The 22,682-nt window shown below is 46.2% G+C and overlaps 1 protein-coding gene across 4 annotated transcripts in view; it reads right to left on the bottom strand.

Moving 5' to 3' along the window:
• The window catches only part of pde4dip (phosphodiesterase 4D interacting protein), a 61,941-nt gene that overhangs the window by 25,219 nt on the left and 14,040 nt on the right, over window positions 1–22,682 (bottom strand). For all 4 annotated transcript variants that reach the window (XM_069522706.1, XM_069522707.1, XM_069522705.1 and 1 more), the window contains exons 4-9: window positions 7,732–7,842; window positions 4,967–5,043; window positions 2,700–2,823; window positions 2,454–2,608; window positions 2,225–2,294; window positions 1,421–1,453 (exon numbers count right to left, since the gene is read on the bottom strand). In XM_069522706.1, coding sequence (XP_069378807.1) covers window positions 1,421–1,453; window positions 2,225–2,294; window positions 2,454–2,608; window positions 2,700–2,823; window positions 4,967–5,043; window positions 7,732–7,842 — 570 coding nt within the window. The remainder of the gene's footprint in view (window positions 1–1,420; window positions 1,454–2,224; window positions 2,295–2,453; window positions 2,609–2,699; window positions 2,824–4,966; window positions 5,044–7,731; window positions 7,843–22,682) is intronic.

Below are 22,682 nucleotides of genomic sequence, written 5' to 3'. Positions count from 1 at the left end.
TGTAATAATGAAAAAATAATAATAATAATTTTGACTGAACTACAAATAACAACCAGAACCATTAAATATAAACTGAATAAATCCATAAATAAAAACTACTGAACCGATCTCCATGAAAGTTTGGAGACGAGTGGGATGTGACCCAAAGAAGCAGATCCAGGAATATTATTTTCACTTTCTTTAAAATTGTGAGAAAGAAAATGAAATGTATGAACCTTGATTAAAAACCAACTGATGAGGGTGAGTGACCTGGTGCGGAGTCAAATACAGATCTGGTGAATTAAGATGTGGTGTCAGTGTAACTCTATGTGCAGGGTGTGGACTGACACAACAGATTTCATCAGCTTCTCTGAAGTTTAGTTGGTGTGGAATGAGTTCATGTGATTGTCAGGGGCACCCGGCCCCATGCAGCCTTCACATGCCTGCCACACAGAGCGAGGGGGGGGAGGGGGGCTGTTATATCCCCTGGAATCAGTGTCACTGAATCACATGACGTCGTCATCGAGCTGCAGGACTGTGGCCTTAAAAAGCTGTCGTCATTTCCACTGCACACTTTTCCCACAGACTCACAGATACATGAGTCTTCATCCGTCTTTTAGTTTCCACAGCAGCCTGCGTGTGTTGATACAAACACTCTCACAAAGATCTGTTGTCCTCTGTGTGTGTGTGTGTGTGCGTGCGTGTGCATGTGCGTGTGTGTGTGTCCTCACTGACTCTCTTGTTTGGCCCTGGCTCTGACCCTGTCTACATTTGTCACCCTACAAGCCTCTGGAGACACGACACCAAAACACTGATCGGCTGGAACGAGGCACGCAATCAAAAATCAATTAATCCTAATCAGAGATGAGTGCCAAACACTGCGGACTGCGCCCGCTGTTTATTTTCCTCGGAGTTGCAGGAAAACCAGAGAGTGTCAGTGGGGAATCGATGTTGGTGCAGACAGAAGACGTGTCTCCAACAGTTTTTATTTCAAACGTCTCACGAGTGTGAGTGGAGCAGAGAGTGAGCTGATTATAATTATAGCTGGTGTCAGTGAGGCTACGTGACCAGAACTACAGTGTGTGTGTGTGTGAGTGTGAGTGAGCGACCTGAGAGACTCTGAGGCCACATGTTGACAAACCACAGATAAAATATTAAATGCATCCACCTGGTATTTTATTTTCCTGTTGATGGAGTAAAAACCTTGTTTCTAATCTTTGAATAAAAGTAAACAGAAATAAAATAATTGTGTGCAGTGGAGACCAGGAGACACCAGGTGGAGCTACCTCCCTGCTGTGAACTCAGAGGTTGTTGACAGAGTTTCATATCAAGAAAATCAGTGAGTAAATAAATGTGTTGTTGTGTTTACAGTAGCTGTAACACACACACACACACACACACACACGTGACAGTACACAGAACCTTCATGAATCTTTCTTACCTGCATCTGTGTGTGAACTTCATCGTTCGGACTCTGTGGGGAGAAAGTTTGTGTCACATGTAAATCAAAATTTGAAGTAAGAAACTTAAAGCTCCTGTAGGACTGAAAGTCATTTGCTTTTGTTTGTTTTGTGCAGCCCTCACCCTCCTCACCCTCCTCACCCTCCTCACCCTCCTCACCCTGTCACTTCCAGATCAAATCCCTCTCAGGTTTATTTTTTATTCATATGTTCCACGTCAAACCCACATTTATACAGATCAGCAGCTGTATCAGGTTATTAAAACCCAGAATAACTCCTCTGCAGTGGAGTTCTCAGTTATTCTCCTGATCTCTAAAATAACCTCACAGGGTCTCGTTCAGTAACGTGCACGTGTTTCACTTTTCACTGCTCTGCCAGAGCTCCACTGACCCACATGTGTTAGATATCGTTCAGTCACTCGACTCTGAGCCACAACACTCAGAATAGAGATGAGAGGGAGGAGGAGAATGTATCCTGCGCCTGCCTCACGCCACTGGAGATTTACTTGAAGGTCATAACTGCATCTACAGTAACAAGCTAAGAAGTAAAAACACTTCTATCTCACAGAATCTCATTCTTTTCCTTTTCAACTTCACACACTAGCATTCTGTGTCCTGTGCTTAAATCTTTGGGGAGGTGACCCTCTGGGTCAGGACTCTGCTCAGCTGCAGAAGCATGAACCTGGCGTGAGGGTGAATTGACCACGTGTGATCGGAGCCCTCAGGACGTTAATGTGATTGTTTGGTGCAGAAATGCAGAAGAGGATTAGATGCAATGAAAAATACCTCACGTCCTCTGCGGTGGTGAACTTTGACCTCCAGCGAATGTTTCTGTTGTGTCAATTCCTCGATCACCCTGAGAGAGAGAGAGCACATGTTAAAGCTGTCGTCTGCAGTCTGTCGTCTAACTTGCTAACTTTAGTTAAAGCTTGTTCATTCATCGTTCATCTTTATTCAAAGACACAGGATTTACTTAACGAGCTCCTTTACGCTTCTTTTTCAATAAGTTGTTAACCTGTCTTTGTCAGCCAGGGCCTGCTGGGTAAACACTGATCCTCCGCTCTCCTCCATCCTCTCCATCCTCTCTCTCTCCAGAGCCAGACATCGCTGCGACTCAGCGTCCGCCAGCGAGGCCATTCGCTCAGCCTCGCTTCGCGCCAGCTCCGCCTCCTGAACGCAACGCGGACAGAAGAGACACAAAGCTGGTAACTGTGAGGCTGATTTTACAAACGTGAGGTCAGAGGTCAGAGGGAGTCTCCACCTCTTGCAGCAGCTGAACTTTGGTTTCCAGGATTTCTTGCATGTGGCTGATCTCCTCCTGCCGCTCGGCCAGGCGACGCTGTAGCTCCGCCTCAGTCTGATCGGAGAGGCTGTCGGCCGTCAGCCTGCGAGGTCGGAGAGAAGACGTTATTGAAAAAGAGAGAAAGCACAGTGTGAGTGCACGTTAGAGGGAGAATGAGTTTTATTGGACCGTCTTCTTGAGTCTGCCTTTATCAACGAGTTGTCATGGTAACACGTCTTGTCAAAGTGCTTTAAATCCAAACTAAGGGGAAACACCACCCTGTGGTTGTTTACATATAGGCCTCCATTTCACTCCATGTGACCTCTGACCCCTGAAATATAAACTCTCTGCAGACAGACGTGATGTATCGTCCTCATGAGGCCACAACATGTTCTGTGAGGTCACGTGACCTCTCACCAAACTCCAGGTGAACGAATCTGAAGAAATTGTTCCTGAGACGTTGCGTTCACAAGTCCCACCACCAAAATCGAATCAGTTCATTTTTGAGTCCAACTGAACATTTGTACCGAACGTGAAGCGACTCCCTCGAGGAGTTGTTGTGATATCGTGTTCACAACGATGACATGAACGTAGCTCCCAAAAACATTATGCCTCCGGCCACTGGGTGTCGCCACCACACACACACAACATATATTTCTTGTCCCATTCTCTAATTTCTTTCGTTTCAAAACGTGTTTTGCAGATTTGTGAAATATTCAAAAAGGAGCGGAGGAGAAAAAGAGGAGGAAACTCCTCTGAGGAGCGAGCTGATTACTGAAGCTGTCGCCGCTCCGGCTCTCGGCCTCGTCCACAGACTCCTCACTTCTCTCAGCCAGGCTCCGTTAATAGCTCCACTGATAAACTGTGGCCACAGAGTTTATTTATGAACCAGCACGGCACCGAGAGTCAGGGAGAACGTCTCGGACACGTTCACTCTGCTTCTCACTGTTTTGACAAACGTTAAAGTGACTGATTGGACCAATCACTGTCCTCAGAGCATAATGACGCTGTGTTGCTGAGCTAATGATGTCGGTCCTACATCCATCTATTAGGAAAATAATCAGTCAAAGGTCAGTTTGACTTAGCGTACGTGTAACAGGGGTTTAGCGTGACAGCGTTAGTGACCACACGCGTGTTCTGTTCACGGCTTCTTACAACGTGTGGAGTCGCCAGATGAAAGTGAAACTTATTATAATAAAGTTATTTACAAGTAAAAAACTGACGAACAGCGAAAAACGACAAGTTAAATGGATAAAAAATCAAATATAAAAGTAAAATGTTTCTAAACAAGAAAATCTGAACTTTTTGTTAAAACATGTTTCCTGAACATTAGAACATGAAAACATTTTCGATGCATAAAAGTTTTAAATATCTAGTTTCATCTTTAATCTGAAGCCTAAACTTGACTCATGCATCCATCAACACGAGGGACGAATTTAACCACAGCAGGATTATGGGTAATCTGAGCCTGCGGGGTGGCGAGGTAAATCCTCAGCTTGACTGAAATGAATGAGATCACGCAAAGAACCGAAGAGAAACGATCGACCTGACGATGTCTCCGTTCGTTTCTGGGAGTTTGAAAAGTGTCTCTGAGAATCCTGCGACTGGACGTTCTGTGTGTTTTGCAGACTCTTGCTGCCGATTGGCCGAGGACGGTGATACAGAGAGAGACAGGTGCTGCAGCTCAAATTGTTCCCGACTCAGCAAACAACCTCCTGCCCTTTACTCTCCTCCCCCTTCAAAACAAACCCTCACCCCTCCGTCACCTCCTCATCCTCATCCCCTCTTCGTCCACCAGAGCACGGTCACTTCAGCCTCTTCAAAAGCAGCCCAGTCCATACATGGAATTCCTCGGGGCTTAGTCCGTGTTGTGATAGCGAGCTGAGGCTACAGACCGGCGGGCTCGCGTGTGATGAAAGGCCGCTGCGTCCTGAGGGCGACCGGGCTCTGATGCACTGAGGGGCTCATGGGAAATAATCAAACTGCCGTTGAAAAGAGTGTTTTTGTAGTTCGCAGGCAAATCTCCCTGAAGGCGTTTCAACAAATCTGTGCAGCACAAGAGGCTGAATATTTGAAGCTGCTTTCACACGTGTATTTGTGTATTTCTCCACGTCTGTTATAGAGACATAATAAAGTGTGGATGAGTGATTTGGACGTTCGTGACCTTTAAACACCACAAGAACTTCTGTCACCATGTGTGTGAAAAAAAAAAAAAAACCCTGAGCAGGAAGAAGAGAAATACTCACAGAGCTTCGTCCAGAAGCTGCTGTTTGTCCTCAAGCTCCTTCTTCAGGCTCTCGACCTCGACCTTCAGCTCGATGTTCTGCAGCAGAAAATCACAGAGAAAAAGAAAATGAGCAAAGTTGAAGATGAAAGAAGAAAGTTTAGATTAAAGAAGTAAATACAGGATATGACTGATTTTAGCATTTAAAAAGAACATGTTGGCTTTTAACTACGATATAAACAATGCTTTAAATCAACGCTGCAACTTTTTAACCTTAAACCATCAGCTTGATTAAAGTTTATGTTTGAGTGTGAACATGGAGACGGTTGAAGAGTGAAGCTGAACTGAGATCAGTTCAAAACACTGACGTTATTAACAACCAGAGTTTCTCTCCAACGTTCTGCAGGAAACTTTAAAACATGAAGAACTCTGAACAGTTTGGTGGATTTGTTTCAGAAGCAGCTCTTCTAGTTCAGGAAGCAGAGGATCATGGGTAATACCCAGCATATAGTTCTGTTTGAGCTCAACTTTAGTTTCTATTCTACTCGAAAACCACATCAGTGCTTGGACAGGGGATTTATCATGTGTGGCTGCAGGGGGCGCTGTTGTTCAGTTAAAGTGACACAGTTCTTTAAACTGTGAGTTTTGACAGAAGAGAAACTTTGTGTTCACAGAGAAATGAGCAACAACACTGTGTTTACTGTCACACAATCAGATCACGTGTCACAGCTGCTGCTCTCTGCACAGCCTGAATCCAGCAGGATAATATTGTGCTTGATTCTCTGGTGAGCAGAAACACGTCATGAACTCAGCAGAGGAAAACAGCGTCTGTATGTTTGAGATGAAAAACCAACAATCCAAAAACTATCCAAACATTATGAACCCAACTCATCTCAAGCAGAAAAGCTTGTTCTTGTTCTGCACAGAGCTGCAGAGAAACTCTCCTCGACTCAGAGTGAGTTTCCACACTCTCACGTGCCGCCTGGATCTCAATGGATGTATAAATAGCAGGTGGGATATGAGCGGCTGCTGAATCTGTCAAACCCTGCACCCAGCAACAACACCGCTTTTAACTCCTGGCTCCGAGGCAGGAGAACCGGCTCGAACTGGTACCGGTCGCTCGCGTGCAGGGATTTATTTTTCTGTGCATCACAGCAGCGATCTTCACATCCAAGTGCAGCGGATCAGATTACTGACATACTGACACAGGTGTGGGGACGAGTCTCTGCTGACACCGACGTGTCTGCATGCACACAGTTACTGGTGGTGTGCATGCATGCATGCAAACATACAATGCGTGTAGGCCCGAAGGCTCTAACGCAATGTGGGTCATCGGGTCGTCGATGGAAAACAGGTCAGACAGTTTCTGCAGAGCCAGCGAACACAAGCAGATCTGTGCTGCAGCGACTGTTGGCGTCGACGAGGCAGCGCAGAGAATTCAAGAGATGGTTTGAAAAGTGTTTTTTTTCTCATTAAAGGAAACGTTCAGATCTGAATTCACTTAGAGGAGAACTAGAGAATCAGTCAGCAGAGCTCATGTAACAGTCTCCTGGTGAAACCACATTTAAATTCACCAGCTCTGTTCATGTGGATCTGCACTAAATTACACAGCCTCATAAATATCAGTGGTCTCGACGTGTTTTTATCAACATCTCTCCTGACTGATTCCACATCTCTCCACCAAGTTGTGTTAAATCCGTCCAGTCGTTGTTGTGTAACCCTGCTGACAAACAGACAAACAAACACAAACCCTGGCGTCTGCAGCTGATTCCAACATGAACACAGAAAAGTTTGAATCACAGAATGTTTAACACTGCGGTGGCGGAGAGAGCTCGTTCAGAAGACCCAAGTAGAAAAAGCACAAATTAAGAAAACAACTGTGTGTGATGAGCTGCAAATACAGGAAGAATAAAGAAAACAACGCCCACATGGTGGAAGGCTGCAGCACGGGTCAGAGAAGAACTCAAGGACATTTTATGTCAATTTCTTTCTTGTGATTCACTCAGAGAATAATTCATGAATCTAGTAGAAATAAATCAGACATGACGCTCTCTCCTCTGATTTGAAGTTCATGCTTGCATCTCTGTTATGTTTCCTGGTTGATTCATTATCATCTCGTTTTGTAATTTTGCTAAAACACCATGAAACCATGGATTTTAAAGACGGACGACGTGGCTCCACTTTCTCCCTTTGTCCAGAGATGAAGCCAGAATGTCTCAGCTACGGGCGCTCGGCTGCGTCTGATGCTTTTGACATCATGTGGAGTCAGAGTCTGTGAAGTAGCGACTGAGGTGCGACCCAATCAGGAGTCAGTGTCAGCTGTCAATCATGACGTCTTGTTTTTATATCGTCAATAACTAATTAAAACCAAACTGATCAGAAACACTTGAATAAACATCAGTGAGATGAGAACGAGCTGAAACATCTTTGACAAACATTTATTTAACGTCTACTTTGATTTTTAGTTTGATTGGTCCCATCTGCTAACACGGAGGAGGCGGGGTTTATGACCTATACTGCAGCCCGCCACCAGGGGGCGATCAGGATGATTTGGCTTCAGTTTTTGGAGCTGTCATGTCGTCCATCTTTAATTAAAGTCTATAAATAAAACAAACTGAACGGATGTTTTCATTCAGTTCAGTTGTGATGGAAATTCTTCTGTTGTTTGTTCTCAGTGGAAGAATCTATAGAAAGGTCAAAGTTCATGGGGGGGGGGGGGGGCACCACAGAGACAAACACCGTGCACGTGAACAGTTCATCCCTTCACAGACAGAGTTTCACACTCACCCTCTTGTGCACGTCATTGCTGCTCTCCTCAAACTTCTGCTGGATCTTCTCCTCCAGGAAGTAGATCCGGAGCTTCAGGCTGAAGTTCTCCTTCTTCAGGTCGTTCAGGTGCTGCGAGATAGTGCGATAACCACGGACACCAGCATTAGACATGACGAGGGGCTGTGACGAGGGGCCCTGCAGCCCCACCGTCACTGAGGCATAATGAGAGGAGCAGCTCCGCCGAGGGGCCGCCGACGTCTCACACTGACGGGTCAACTCTATCCTGACGGTTCAGAAGATAAACTCAGTCTCTGCTCTGTCAGAGCGACGAGCACAGAGCGACGAGCACAGAGCGACAATCACAACCTGAACACGAGCTCGTCTCAGAGCGTCTGAGCTACTGAGGGTCAGGGATGGCACACAGGCAGCAGGGGATTATGGGAACTGAGAGGGGGGGTATGTTTCCTTTTTTACCGCGAGGAAGTCATGCCAAGAATCTGAGACAGGAGTGTGTGTGTGTGGGTGTGTGTGTGTGTGTGTGGGTGTGTGTGGGTGTGGGTGTGTGTGTGTGTGTGTGTGGGTGTGTGTGTGTGTGGGTGTGTGTGTGTGGGTGTGGGTGTGTGTGTGTGTGTGTGTGGGTGTGTGTGTGTGGGTGTGTGGGTGTGTGTGTGTGTGTGTGTGTTTGTGTGTTTGTGTGTGTGTGTGTGGGTGGGTGTGTGTGAGTGTGTGTGTGTGTTTGTGTGTTTGTGTGTGTGTGTGTGGGTGGGTGTGTGTGAGTGTGTGTGTGTGTTTGTGTGGGTGTGTGTGTGTGTGGGTGTGTGTGAGTGTGTGTGCGCTGCGGAAGCTTCAGGTTTATAAAAGTGATACTTGATCAGATTTTGTGTTTTTTAAATAAATCATCAGTCGTTTGTTCAAACAACCTGTTTTTGTGTCTTCCTGACAAATACAAAAGTTTTTAAAAGGTGTGTGAGTGTGTGTGTGTGTGTGTGTGTGTGTGTGTGTGTGTGTGTGTGTGTGTGTGTGTGTGAGTGTGTGTGTGTGTGTGTGTGTGAAACAGTGAGGAGTTGTGTGTTGGTTTGTTTGCATCATCTCACGTCAGTGTCTTTATACTGTGTCAAGAATTCTGGGTGGTTTTAGTTTTCCCAAACTAAAAGACTTTTAGTCTCCTGATGAGAAATTGTTCCTTCAGCATTTAAATGTTTTATTTCATTAGTAACTGATGGAACCATGTTTTATATTTAAATCAAAACATTCACTTTTAACTTAAATCTTTACGAGAGACTCTGACATCATCATTTCATTCAGTCCAGAATCGTCCAGATGAGGTAAAGTTTTCTCCCTGACAGAAAAAGAAGTGAATTCTCTCGTGTGATCGTTGTTTGCTGACGTCTCACGAGTCGAGACCGTCTCTGACCTCAGGGAGGCGCTAACAGTCCACCCGAGCTCAGAGCCTCCGAGCGTCTCCAGTGATCCGGACTCTATTTAAAGCAGCAGTTGACCTGCGGCTGTCACTGAGGAATGCTGAGCTGGGAAAGTGCCGGTCACACATGCAGCCGAACCAACGTGCACGAGTGCACATCACGACTGTACGAGCACATGTTGTCACATTCTGCGCACACATGCTCGAGAGCTGCACAGAGAAAATAAACACAGAGCAGGAGTCTGAAGATTTTCTACTTAGAAGCAAAGACAGAAATAAAACACACAAACACAGTGAAGGTCCTGCAGGACGGACACGGCCCCGGGCCCCCGGGTGTTTCCTCTGAAAAGGCTCCTGCAGATAAAACCTCAATTTGTGTGACGCTGATACAGACCACAGAGTGATGACTGTGAATCTGTGTAAAACAACCACACATCTGCTTCTCGTAGGACGCACATCCATCAACACAGCAACGGTAGCTGTCGTTTGTCCGAACCAGAAGATTTTCTTTTCAAAAATTATTTTCATCCTAATTTTTTCCAGAAAATTTTAGCCTCCACCAACATCATGACATAAATTACTGCTCATAAAACGAGACTGTAAAGTCTGAGACGTGTGGATTTAAATCTATTAATCACAGCTACACTCAAGTCTTCGGGAATTACAAGGGATTTGGTTAAAAATCAGCAGAGTAACAAACCTTTTTAAGAGCAACTTAACACTCCATAAAAACTCAAACCCAGAGAGAAGATTTGTGGATTTTCTCTGGAACAGTTTTCTCTACAAACTTTGACCAACTGATGGAAATACAATTATTTTACATTGTTGTATAACGTACGAGCTCGGAGACTGAGACAACTTTCTCTCTGATGAGTTTAGTTTGAGCTAATATTTAAAGGTTTATATTTATGATGCGTAGAGAATCAGCAACCAGACAAACAACATTTAAGAGAAAAGAAAAATCCAACCACGACTCTGGGTAAAAAGAAAACTTAGCTCGTTGTTTTAAACTGTTTTAAATAATAATTTGTCACTGAGTTGGGTGATTTAATGGAATTCACCGAGAGTTGTTTAGTCTAAAATATAAATATAATATATAATGACGATAAAATATTTTCCCAGGTGACACATGGAGACAGAAAGTTTAACATCTCTAGTTGTTGAATGATTCAAACAACAAAGTACCTGAATTTAAATAAGTACAGACCCATGAAACCTACAAGTGCAGTAAGTATATCAAAGTACTTTGTAAGTTCCACCACTGACGGAGAATAAAGCAGCTCCGTGTCTGTGACCTCATGGACTTTTCAAACTAAACTCAGAGGACCTGAGACAAATGTGTCAAAATACTTCTCGTCTAACCTCAGAGGCCTCGACTGGTCACATGACCCACAGCTCTTTGTCCAAAACCAATCATGGAGAGGAGAGAGGCAGAAACCTTCCTGACGACAGCTTTTAACAAGAGTTCACACACGAAACTGGAAATAATCTGCACAAAGACATTTCTGGGCTTCGGGACACATGTTGTAATACGTGACGGTTTGTTGGCCTCGATGAGAGAGTTCGTCACAAGCCGCCGCCAGCGAGCTGCGGCAGCTCGTCCAGGGGTCACGCACCGAGCCGGCTGAATTTATTACAACACGACGTGTCCGAGGAATTAAATCATCCTAATTCTGCCGGACTTTTCCAGCATCGGAGCAAAATCTTTAACCAGAGAAGAAAGATTAGAGCGTTTTTTTTCCAGGATTTTAAACTTTTCCAGCCACCGTGTCGTTTTTATTCGGGAACCGACTTCATCAGAATCAGACGGAACCAGGTCCTGAGATGCGTGAAGGACGATCCACTGCAGTTATTTTCCACATTTTTTGTCCGTTCACATGCACCAGCGGCTGCTATTTGGTTGCCATGGCAGCGCGGCGGGAGGCAGCCATAACAGCGCCCCGGCCTCCTGCTTCATCTTCGTGCCGAGGGAGGTTTGAAAAGCAGCTCTGCAGGACCAGGAGGGTAATTGGATGTTTGCATGTGAGCGTGTGTGTGTGTGTGTGTGTGTGCGCTCCGGACTGGCAGGGAGCTGGGAGTTTTCCCTGCTCTTACCGGTAACAGGAGCTCCTTGATGCCAGCTAACTCGACATTTTCCAGCCGTGCTCTCTGGCAGTGCCAAGCCCCTAATGCAGTTCTGCAGGCGGAACGTCTGATTGTGTTTATTGTGCTGCCACGGTCCACGGTAGACATGGCGGTTAAAAATTATAATTTGTAAACCTAATTAAATCATCAAGAGAGCCACTAAAAATATCCCCAGGAGCTAATTAACATCGTGGACACGGCGAGACGAGGCAGAGGAGCCAGATCGAGCTGCAGCGGAGTTTCTATAGACGCAGGTCGTCTGTGTTCATCACGCAGTGGTTCAACGTTTCAGAAGGAAGATTATTCGCTTCCTATTGGTGGAAAGATGAAGATCGATGTAAATCTCGTTAGCAGTCAGGATGTGGTTGAATTAAACGTGTAGCAGCAGTTAGACGTTCACTTGGTACATGTTCACATTTTTAAATACACAGACAAACCCGCCCTCGGTACTTTTAAGGGTACGGTCAACGTACATCTGCACAAATATCGATTCACGTTCAGTGAAACATTCGAGTTTCGGTTCCTCCGACATTGTGGTGAACATGAGTGGTCGTTCCGGTAACGTCCACTAACGCTGTTCAACAACCACCAATAGAAAGAAGAGGCGTGAGTACACAGCGAGTCAGACCGATGGCGTTGCAACATGTTACCACACAACCACGTCACCATGTCACCATGTTACCATGTTACCATGTCACCATGTCACCATGTCAACATGTCACCATGTTACCACGTCACCACGTCACCATGTTACCACGTTACCATGTCACCATGTTACCATGTTACCACGTTACCATGTTACTGCACCAAAACAGCTGAAACATGAAGTGAAGCATCAACAGCTTCCAGTGATCGATGAGCTCGATGGATTAAGTTGCTGTTAACTCTTGTCAGCTCAACATTTTTAATAACTCAGTCCCTCAACACTGGATTCATCCATTATTCTCTACCACCGTGCTATTCACGCAGTAAAGCTGCTTTTCAGAGCTGCACTGAGCTCCGGACACGTTCCTGAGATGATCTGGAGGTTCTGAATGTGAGAACGTTTTCTGGATCTTTTCCTGCAGCTCCCTCGTGAAAGAGCTGGTCTCACGTAGGTGATGACGACAGGACGCATGTGTCAGAAAACGTCTTCATCGCTCCCACACTGGCAGAAACCACATGTGGCTGCAGAGGGCGCTGTTGCTCAGTTGCACAGTGTTGCTTTACACTGCAGTGTGTGTGTGTGTGTGTGAGAGCTGGAAACAACAACACCACACAAACCAGCTGATCCACTGTAATAAGATGAAGTGTGATGAAGTATTAAATCACATGGGTCACACTCACTGTTATTATTAGTGCGACTGAGCCACAGAAACTCTGACCACACACACACTGAATCACATTTAACTGAGGTTCACTGCAAATGTTCCTCATAAAATCACACTCAACCGGCTTCGTTTCACTTCAGCCTAAAAATAGATTAACAAGAGACAAGCTGCTGTTTTTACAACTGAAGTTAAATAGAAGAAGAAAAATTTCACAAGCGAATCAAATAACTCAATTTCTTTTTTCTGAGGTGGAGCTTTATTTATTTACCTTTGATTTTCCAGTGAATTCTCATTTCTGCTCGAACCAGAAAAAAAAAACTCCCGATGGTGTAAAAACAGTCGGCTGAAACAAAAACTTTGCAGAGAAGTGTGGAAGAAATATTCCTATTTCTTTTTAAAACGTTCCCAGTTTTCTGGAGCAGTAAATGAACTTCAGGAGATTCCCGGACTAAAGAGTCTGGACATTTTGTAGCTAGTGTTTCTCACTGTGGAACATTTCTGGACAACATCCACAGTTTGTTGAAGGTCTGAAAACTGCAGATTATTGTTCCATTATTGTTCGTTTTCTTCCGGGCCTGCACTTTCTCTCCGCCTCAGCGGGATGTGCATCTTTACTTCTGCTCGTGTGAGTACATGAGATAAAAATTCACTCTCCATCGAACATTTGTCATCATACATCTGATGGTCGACAGTAAACGAATGATCAGAGGAGATAAAGAACTACGGGTCTGAGGTGGAGGTTTCTGAATCTCTCCTCTCACTTTTCTTTCTTCTGATCAAATCGTTCCCAGATGTGGGGGCAGCAGCTGTACGCTCTGTGTGGAGGGGGTGGCAGCGGAGGGTCGGTGAGCTCAGTGCCAGCCTCCCATCGGGGGGTTTCTGGGATGAAACGGCACCAACGGATGGAGGGAGTTTGTTAAATGGAGGCCAGTTGATAAATTTTCCAGCCGGTCGGCCAAAGAAGGACAGAATGAGCAAAAATCACCCAACGTGTGAAACGTTCAGACAACAACACTTCGACTTATAAACTTCAAATGTATTTTAATCACACCGACACTTGTGATCACGTCCAAACGTTAGCGGCTCATCCTGAGACGTGCACGTCGAGGTACGTGTTGCATGCGAAGCCGAGGCGGAGACGCTGCAGCGGCGGCAGGTCACAGAAGAAGACAACCTCTGGCTGGCCTCCGTGTTTAGCTGCGCCGCTCTCTGCGTTTCCATGGCTATTTACTTTGAGCGCCATTGTTTTGCTTTAACGACGCCAAGAGAACAAGAGACATGAAGCAAAACAGGATCTGAACTTCTTTAACAGCTCGGTCCAGACGCTCAGACCGTGGCCGCGGAGCGAGGCCTGAGCTGGAAGTGGATTCTTCACCTCCTCTGCTCCGCAGCGAAGGAAGAGCGGGCGCCCGAGCCAACTCTGCTTCATAAGATGAAAAACACTCCTGGTTTATATGAAACCGGAGCCGGCCGGCGAGTCGTCTCGGCTGACATGATGCTCTGAATGAAATCACATTAGGCTGTTTGGTAGGAAGCAGGAGGTTCTGAGTCAAACCAACGTTTTCCTTCTGTTGCTTCTCGACCAGAAGAAAACAGAACTTTTCTGCTTTGAATTCTACAACCTCATCACTGGTGATGTTAAAGTGAAGAAGAATGAAGAAAGGATCAGGTTCAGTTCTTAAAAAGACAAACAGAATTCATCCTCTCATCAGTTTGACCTCACTTTACATTTTGGTTTGTCTGAAACTTTAATCAAGCCACCGTGACTCGTTGGTTTGTGAGCTGCTGCTCTGACGCTTCAGTTTCACTGTTAGTATCTGGAGGAGCAGGGGGTGGAGCCTCTACTTGCACAAATCAGATTCAGAGAAAGTTAAGTTCAATACTCAGTTGTCTAAAAACTAAATCATTGGACAAAAGGTATTAAATTTGAAGGAACCTCAGTCTGACCTCCTGGAAACCACTCGTTCTGTTCTTCAGTCACAGACCAAAAGGTTTCTCCGTCCACAGCGTGAGTGGAATCAAACGTCTATTCCAGTTTAAACACATGTCGTTTATTTTGTAGGAAGCAGAGACTCATAAATGCTGGATCTGACGCAGACGAGCGGCCGCGTCATTTACCCTTGCTGCCTGGCTCAAAGGCCCTCTGGGGCTAATCAACAAGTGAACCCATCCCCTGCTGCAAACACTTTTTATCACGCTGCTCCTCCACCAGACTCACAAAGTCTCTGCAGGTGAAACTCAACCTGGACGCGTCCAATGTTGCCGCTCCAGTGACTTTTAAAAGGCTGAAACTGACTCCAGGACCGAGGGAGCGGGTTCACCGGATCGGATGTTACGGCACCACTCCCCGCCCCCCCGCCCAGGCTGTCTGAGATACCTGACCCCCGGAAGTGTGCGCTGGCTGTGACGGATGGCCCGCAGCCTGGAGCTGTGGCTGATGATGCAGCGTGATACTCCCAGAGAGGGAGGAAGGAGAGAGGGGAGCAGGGCCTGGACTCAGGCTGAAACTACATGCTGCTGATGGTGATGGTGATGGTGATGATGATGATGATGATGATGATGATGACGATGATGATGATGACGATGGTCCAGCAGGGCTGCCAGGTTTAAAGAAGGAGGAGCCTTCAGGCTGTTTTCCAGTGAGAAGCTTCATGTGAGGAGAATTCACTGACCTCTGACCCCTGCTTGAAAATCGCAGTATAAACTGCGCAGGAGGAAAAGTCTGAGCCAACAAACCGTTTTCCTGGAAGCGAATCTGACACCCACACTTTTCCATCGTCCTCCATTCAGAGGAGTGAGCGGCGTGCGTCAGCCCGACAGGAAATGACCTCGTCCCGGGACTGAAGGCATCGTGGATCGTCACAAAGATAAGACACGTCGTATCTGAGGACAGGGACAGACGAGTGTGGTCGCACTGGTTCCAGGCTCCTGACACGACCTAGTGGCTGTAAGTGGTAATGCATCGTAGGGCGACGTGCCTCAGAAAAAGCAGCAGGAGTTTGTCCACTGATGGAAACTACTGGTAACACTTGATGTGCGAAGATCTGACAGGAAACCATCCTGCAAAGAGAATCTTCTCCAAACCTCTGCTTGCTCAGAGGCTTTGCCAGAGCTAATCAGGGGATGTCAACACACACACACACACACACACACACACGGTAATGAGCACATGCGGAGAAGCTGCACGTAAAAGTCACCGTGCACATCTGAACAGTTGATTATCAACATTTCAGATCAACATGCCTGTTGGACCTCAGCGAGATGTGGAGTCATCTCCCGGGTACCTGCTCCCAGGCCTCCGTGCACACGTGGGCGAGGCCACACAAATACTTTCCATCAGTTTGTGTAAGCAATGATAAACATGTTACATCTGATCACGAGAGCGTGGATTTCATGTTATGGTCAGAAAAGAGCGTTTGCAGCCAAAACACTCCATTTTCCCATGGTTGTGTTTCAGAGGGAGAGAAGGTCTGCGCCTAATTTCAGCCTGTTTACAGCAGATCTTAATTATGGTATCAAATTCACCCAGAGCCCACCGACTGCCAACTGTCATGGCCGACCCTCCCATACAGCCCACTTTTGTCTCTGGGACGAGGAGTGTAACCCAACCTCTCCCCGAATATCTGGCTTTATTCATTCTACTGTACGAGAGAGAGAGAGAGAGAGAGAGAGAGAGAGAGAGGCGGGGGGGGGAGTCATCTGAAAACAAACAGAACAAAATAAGAGCGTCTTTTCTTTTGTTAATTTTAGTTTCTTCCTCAAATAGAAAGCAGAGGAAACGCTGCCGGCAGAGCCACAGTTTGTGAATGAAGCCCAGATGACAAACAGAGTAAGAGTTGGACTGTGACGACCTCAGTGTGTGTGTGTGTGTGTGTGTGTGTGTGTGTGTGCACAGCGAACACACACCTACACACACCCTCCCCTGTGTACAACAGCAGACCCATGTCGATGATTCATTTCCCATGTTTCAATAATCCAGAGTTTAATCAGTGTCACTGCATCTCCTGTCATTTCACTTGAACCTGCATTTCCCAGTTTGTCCCAACAGGTGGCGATGTTACCGAGGAGAGACAGGGAAATGAACACAATGATAAAATCCTCCATCGCCGCAGAAAGAAAGACGACTCAGTCAAACATGTTCTATAATTACTTTAATAGTAACACTGGCATTAGGAGCCATGTTTGTGTCTCCTCCTCGTGACCTGTTTCATTTTCTCTTCCTTCTCTTTCATTCATTTAATATTCTGCTGTTTTATTTCATGGTGGTTTGATCCTGTTTGTGGTTTGATCCAGATTCTGGTGAAGTGGTTTCATAAAGGTCTGTCAGGCCTCGATGGAGCTGAAGGGATATTTCATCGTCAGTTTGTCTGTTGATTCGTAGAATTACACAAAAACTACACTTCACCAGTTCACCTCCTGACGGGACATCGCTCAGAAGAAGTTTGATTTCTCAGACAAACTTTGATCAGACATGTTAAGAGGACTGATATTTACACACACACACACACACAGTGTGACCAGTGAACGTCCACATCACTGAACATCAACTGTACAGATGTGTGCATGGATGGACTCATACAAGTAGTGTTACAGAGTGAGTGTGTGTGTGTGTGTTGCCCCGTATACACTGGATGTGTGCCCTCCTTTCTGTTGTCTGTGGACAGGAATCAAAGGGACGGAGCGCGGGGCCCGAGGCCCTCGCTGCACTGAACCATCAGTTGGCAGGATGAGAAGTGACTGTGTAATGAGACAAGGAGGAGGGGAGGGAGGAGGGGAAATGGGGTTGAAAGGAGGGGGATGGATGACGTGATGGAGGGTGGAGGAAGAGGAGGATGGAGAGACCAAAAAAACAGAAAGAACGAGGGGGTGGGGTGTCAGGATGAATCAGGGCAGAGGTCACGTCAACCTCATTTCAGAGAGCGAGCCAATTAAAAGCGAGCCAGTCTGGTTCATGTGCAGCTCTGTGAGGGGGGGAGGGGGAGGGGGAGGGCTGGTGGTGTGTGACCTCACTGTGTCCTCATTAATGATCCGTCTCATGGACGAGAAACGAGAAACAAGTTCACTGCCGAGCACGAGGTTCAGATGCTCAGATATAATGTTGATGATTGTGATATTTGAAATGTGACATGAGTGGATTGTTTGTCCACAGAACAGAGATTTACTCAAAGGGTCCTCAGACCAGACGAGGAGTTCTGGGTCTGGATCAACTGAACCTGGTTCTGTTGGTTCACAGTGAAAACACTTTGGCGGACCGTTTGGACTTTTAGACCAATCACAGGAAGTAGAGACACATTAAACCACAGAAGAAGAAGCTGCTAAAGGTTCCTCTCGGTTCCTCTGCTCTCTGACAGGAAATGTTCTGCAGAAGTCAGAAGAGCTGCAGCATCAACTTTCACATCACACGAGCTTCTTTCACACCTGAAGTCCAGAGATCCAGATATTTTCCAGAGCGGCAGGAACGAGTTTGTGTTAATATTTACATAATATTTCGACACCACATCGAAGCCCTAAGTACTTTTAAAAAGTATTTATACACAACTAAGAATATCTTTCTGACAAGTCACTGCTTTTTTTATCACATCAGGTTCTTCATCCCGCTCGTCTTCTTTTCTGGAATCAAACTTTTGATGAAGAACCTCACTCAACTAAATTATTAAATCAACCTTCGACCTCCATCTTAATAAACAGCGTCTCTGCAGAATGAAATGAGGATAAAACCACAGACGTGGGGAAACACGGTGGCACTGCCAGGTGAATTACGCCCCCCCCCCACCTCGCCGCCTGGCCCCGGTGCTGCGGCTGCACTTCATTAGCTATCTCCACTCTACCTTTCACCGACAAATTCAATAAATGTTCATCTGGTTCCAATTAGGCCCTCGTTAGCTATAATTGGCCTGGTATTTACTAACAGCATTACTCAACGCGGGCTGGCGCAGGCCGGGCCGGTCTGATCCGAGCCAGGCTGCACTCAGTCCTCTGGGCTTGTTAGTTCGCTGCCAATCGTCTGTGCCCCGCAGGAAGACTTTCACTGCAACACGTTTGTTTGGTCTTGTATTATTTACAAAAGACAAACATGCGTCGTGCAAAGCGACAGAACATCCTCACAGATTCAATCCAAACATGTCAGCATGAAGGACGTGAAGACAACAGCGATGTGTTCGCAGCGAAAGACTCAGTGTTCCAGTGTGAAATGTGACTTTCTCTGGTTTGATCGATTCATTACACTCACCCTGACATTTCTTGGTAAAAATCCAGACAACAGTGAAAAAGACTCTGAACAGCAAATGATGTTTGATCCAATTTTAAAGAACAGAGTAATAAAATAAATCAGTTTGAACTCAGGGCCCTGGTCCACGTTCTAGAAATGAGAAACATGCACTGAAAACGAAATCGTTTGGGTTCGAAGACAAAGAGTCATTGACCTTAATGTTCCTTCTTCAGGACGTTCAGGAGTCGTGTTGTTCTGGAGACGTCAGGTTTTCAGAGAAACTGCAGCCGAGCTGCTCGGAGTGCAGCCTCACCCAGCGGGGGCGAGAACAGCGGGCTCTTTAGCTCTTGAGTTTGATGGTTCAATTCTAATGTTTCACTGACGAGGGAAAATATTTTCACAAGGTGGAGGGGGGGGGGGGGGGGGCAGCCGGAGCGCTTACAGGGAAACAGAGCAAACTCCTGATATGTTTTAAAACGGGGATTACTGCCATTTCATCCACTTGCAGGGGATTTCTGTGTCACCGAAGAAAAAGAAGTGAGTTTGAAAATGTTCCACAGAAGTTTCCAGAGCGAGGCTGTGGGTCTGTCAGCCAACAGCAGGGGGCAGCATATCAACTGCCCTGAGAGATAGATGTAAACGTAGTGCACATGTGGAAAGTGTAAATGTGTGTGATACGTAAAGAGATCGTAGAGAACAGGCTGCACGGACACATTCCAGTGGCTGTGAATAAAGACGAGATGGAACAAAAATGAAGCCAAAATATCTTGGAAACAAACGCTGCCATCTTCGCAGTCAGAGTCTGTGAGGAGGCGGAGTCGAGCCGCGGCCGCCGATACATGTGCTCGACCAATCAAGAGTCAGATCCGTCAACATCATGACGCCTCAGCCTCTTTCTATGTCATCAAACCAACATTTCTGTTTTTAAAGTTTCTCCAGAACTGCTGATCACTGCAGCTTTAAAGCAAAAGTTATTTATATTCACGTGGGTGTGTCCAGGTGCAACTATGAGGCTGCTGCTGCAATGAATTGTGGGACGGCATTTTCTCCTTTCATAAAAGATGGTCTGATGTTTCCTCTGCTAAAGGAGATAAGTTAGGAAGCACCGAAGCTCCTTTCCTCATCATTTAGAGAGTTGAAACACTTCAGGTCATTTCCCTCAGTTAAGAAGCTTCTTAAACAAAATGGAGTCACTGAACGCAGCCCGTCTCTGCAGGACCTCGACGCCGTCAGCAGCGTCTGAGAGATCTGAGCTGGAGGTGACAGGACGCGGAGACGTTATCTGAGCAGGAACACACGGCTACTGAAACTTAACCAGGTTTGAAAACCTGTCGACGAGCGCGTGAGAGAAGAAACGGCTTCGCCTCAGAGAAATAAACGAGTGAGGGGAGGATGTCAGGGATATTAGACCATTACAAACTGCAAAACAAGTGGCTGATGAGCTTCTCTTCATTTTTCCTTCTGCTCACAATTATTCAGTTTCAATTCTCCTTCAATCACGAGTCCGAGGGTTTCACCAAAACGCACCTGTCCCCAAAGATCCGCAGACAAACCCTGCGTCTCAACACGCCGCTCTAATGATTCCAGGAACGCTGAAATAAATGATGACACATGGGCGCCTTCAGACCCGTTCCAAGTTTTAGATTTTTCCTCTTCTCTGGCAAGTTGGTGAGTTTTCTCTGGTATGTGAGGAGGGAGGGAGAAGACGAGTGTCTGCTCTGCACATGTCGCTCTTTCACAACGTTGAACCAACACAGAGAGAAAGAGGAAGAAAGAAGAAGAAAAAGAAGAGAGGAGGAAGAGAAAGAGACAAAGTGAGAATCTGCAGAATGTATCAGTGAGGGAGAGACAAAGGGAGGAGGAGGAGGAGGAGGAGGAGGAGGAGGCGATGGTTTTATTCCACAGAGAGAGAGACTCTATAAAACAAAAACAAATGGAGTCTGTCAGTCCATCCGTAATAAACGACAACAACCAGTGGGCTGATGGGAAACACTCCGACCAACAGCCTCAGCCGTCAGACTGAAAATAACAAAAGGAACCTTGTAAGAATCTAGATTTAATTTCCTCGTCTTATGAAAAGAAAAGTCAGTCGGCAGATCTTTGGCAGTTCGGAGGACGACGGGTCGAGTCTGTGGACCGGGTCCAGACGAGCGGAGGAGACGTTCTAACGTTTGATTTGAAAACACTTTGTTTCTCTTGGACTCAGAAACACAGACTCGTGCATGAAAAGGCCTCAGTCATGTTCGATTCCAGAAACATCCTAACTGCTGCGTCCACCTCCGTCCACGGGAGCGCTTCAGCGTCGCAGCACTGACGACCCCCGACCACGCTAACGAGGTTCATGCACCTCCATGAGCCGTAAACACACTCAGAGAATAAACAATAGATAGTGAACGAATACTCAATCTGTGTTTTCCTCAAACGTCTTCTCATTTCTGTCTTTGAAATAATAACTGACATATAAAAAAGTTAATAATTATTACTCTGATTAAACTTTAGTATAATGTCCAGCTCGTTTATCGAAGCGTGTTTCTTCATGCACATGTTTTAAGAACTCTGTCTCCACCTGTGACTCGGTATTCACCGCGCTTGTGTTTTCCTCTGTTGTGTAATGAGTCCCATGTTTCTGGTCTGTTGCTGAAGCAGCAGCCGTGAGCGTCGGTCCCTGAACGTCTCAGCGTCGTGTACATTAAGTCGACGTACAGACTGCGGTGCCTCGGCCTCTCTGACCCCGTATTAAAGGCTGACTTCACTGTCAGGGTAATTGCAGGATCCGTCCTGCCACTAACTACACCACCGATTCATGAGAATACTGTTTTTTCTTTTTCGGGTTTGTAACTGTTTCCACATGATCTGTGGGTTTAGAGGATGAGGAAATATAATACACAAAAACACTGTGACACACAATGTATGTTTCTGTAAATAACAGAACAAAGACGCACATCACACACACACACACACACACACACACACGTCCGCCTGCGTGTGTGGGAGATATGAATCCATGCTGACATGATTTGCCGCCACGTGAAACATACGTGTTCTTCCTCGACACTTTCCATGAACACAGTCGGACGCGGGCTGACGTTGGGAGTGTTGGGAGCAGATTACTGTTCACTTTAACTGAACAATTATCATCCATGACTGACGCCCTGATCAAGTCAATATGTCGTCTCTGACCCGCCGGAGAGGAGCGTGGATTTACTGTACACGCCTGGGACCAATTAACTAAGTCGAGCTTGGACGACCATAGCTCCGCTCCGCTGGGTTGTCTGAGACTCTCCAGATGGTGGCGCTAGTGTGGTGCAGTGAAGCCTGGTCGGGTCGAACTCTGCAGCTGAATGAAGCGTTTGTGTGTAAAGAAAGAAGAAGAAGAAGAAGAAAGATGATTGTGGACGTTGATTCCTTTAAAGACCTTTTAGAGAACGGAGAAGAACGTGTCTGAGGCAGAAACCTTCTGTTGGAGCTTCAGGCAGCGTCACTGTAACCAAGTTTGAGTTTAGATTAACGAGTGACAGTGAAGATCTAAAGCATTAAACTCCTTTATTGTTTGATTTGTTCTAGATCCACGAGTTCGTCTCTGAGGAATCGACGCAAATGTAAAGAAGTTCTATCTCACAATTTTAAAGAAATTCGGGTCCACAACAAACCTGAGCGAGTTCTCCTGTGACTCGGTTCCAACTCGAGCGTCCCACAGAGTCGGAGCAGCAGCATCACATGTGCATTACCGGATCTGACTCTTCCATCGGGTTTCACGGGAACACGTCCAGTCTTTGGAGAAGCTGATGAATTGTGATCTGATTGTGTGCACGTGTGTGTGTCAGTGTCCAATCTGCTGATCTGAAATCCGAGCTGCAGATTATTGATCTGCAGCCGGTCTGAGTGCTGCTGTGGTGAAAACTGACTC

Source organism: Paralichthys olivaceus, chromosome 3, assembly GCF_024713975.1.
Source record: "Paralichthys olivaceus isolate ysfri-2021 chromosome 3, ASM2471397v2, whole genome shotgun sequence".
In the NCBI taxonomy this organism is placed as follows: Eukaryota; Metazoa; Chordata; class Actinopteri; order Pleuronectiformes; family Paralichthyidae; genus Paralichthys; species Paralichthys olivaceus.
The sequence above is the reverse complement of the archived record's forward strand: the minus strand, read 5'-3'. Positions and strand labels throughout refer to the sequence as shown.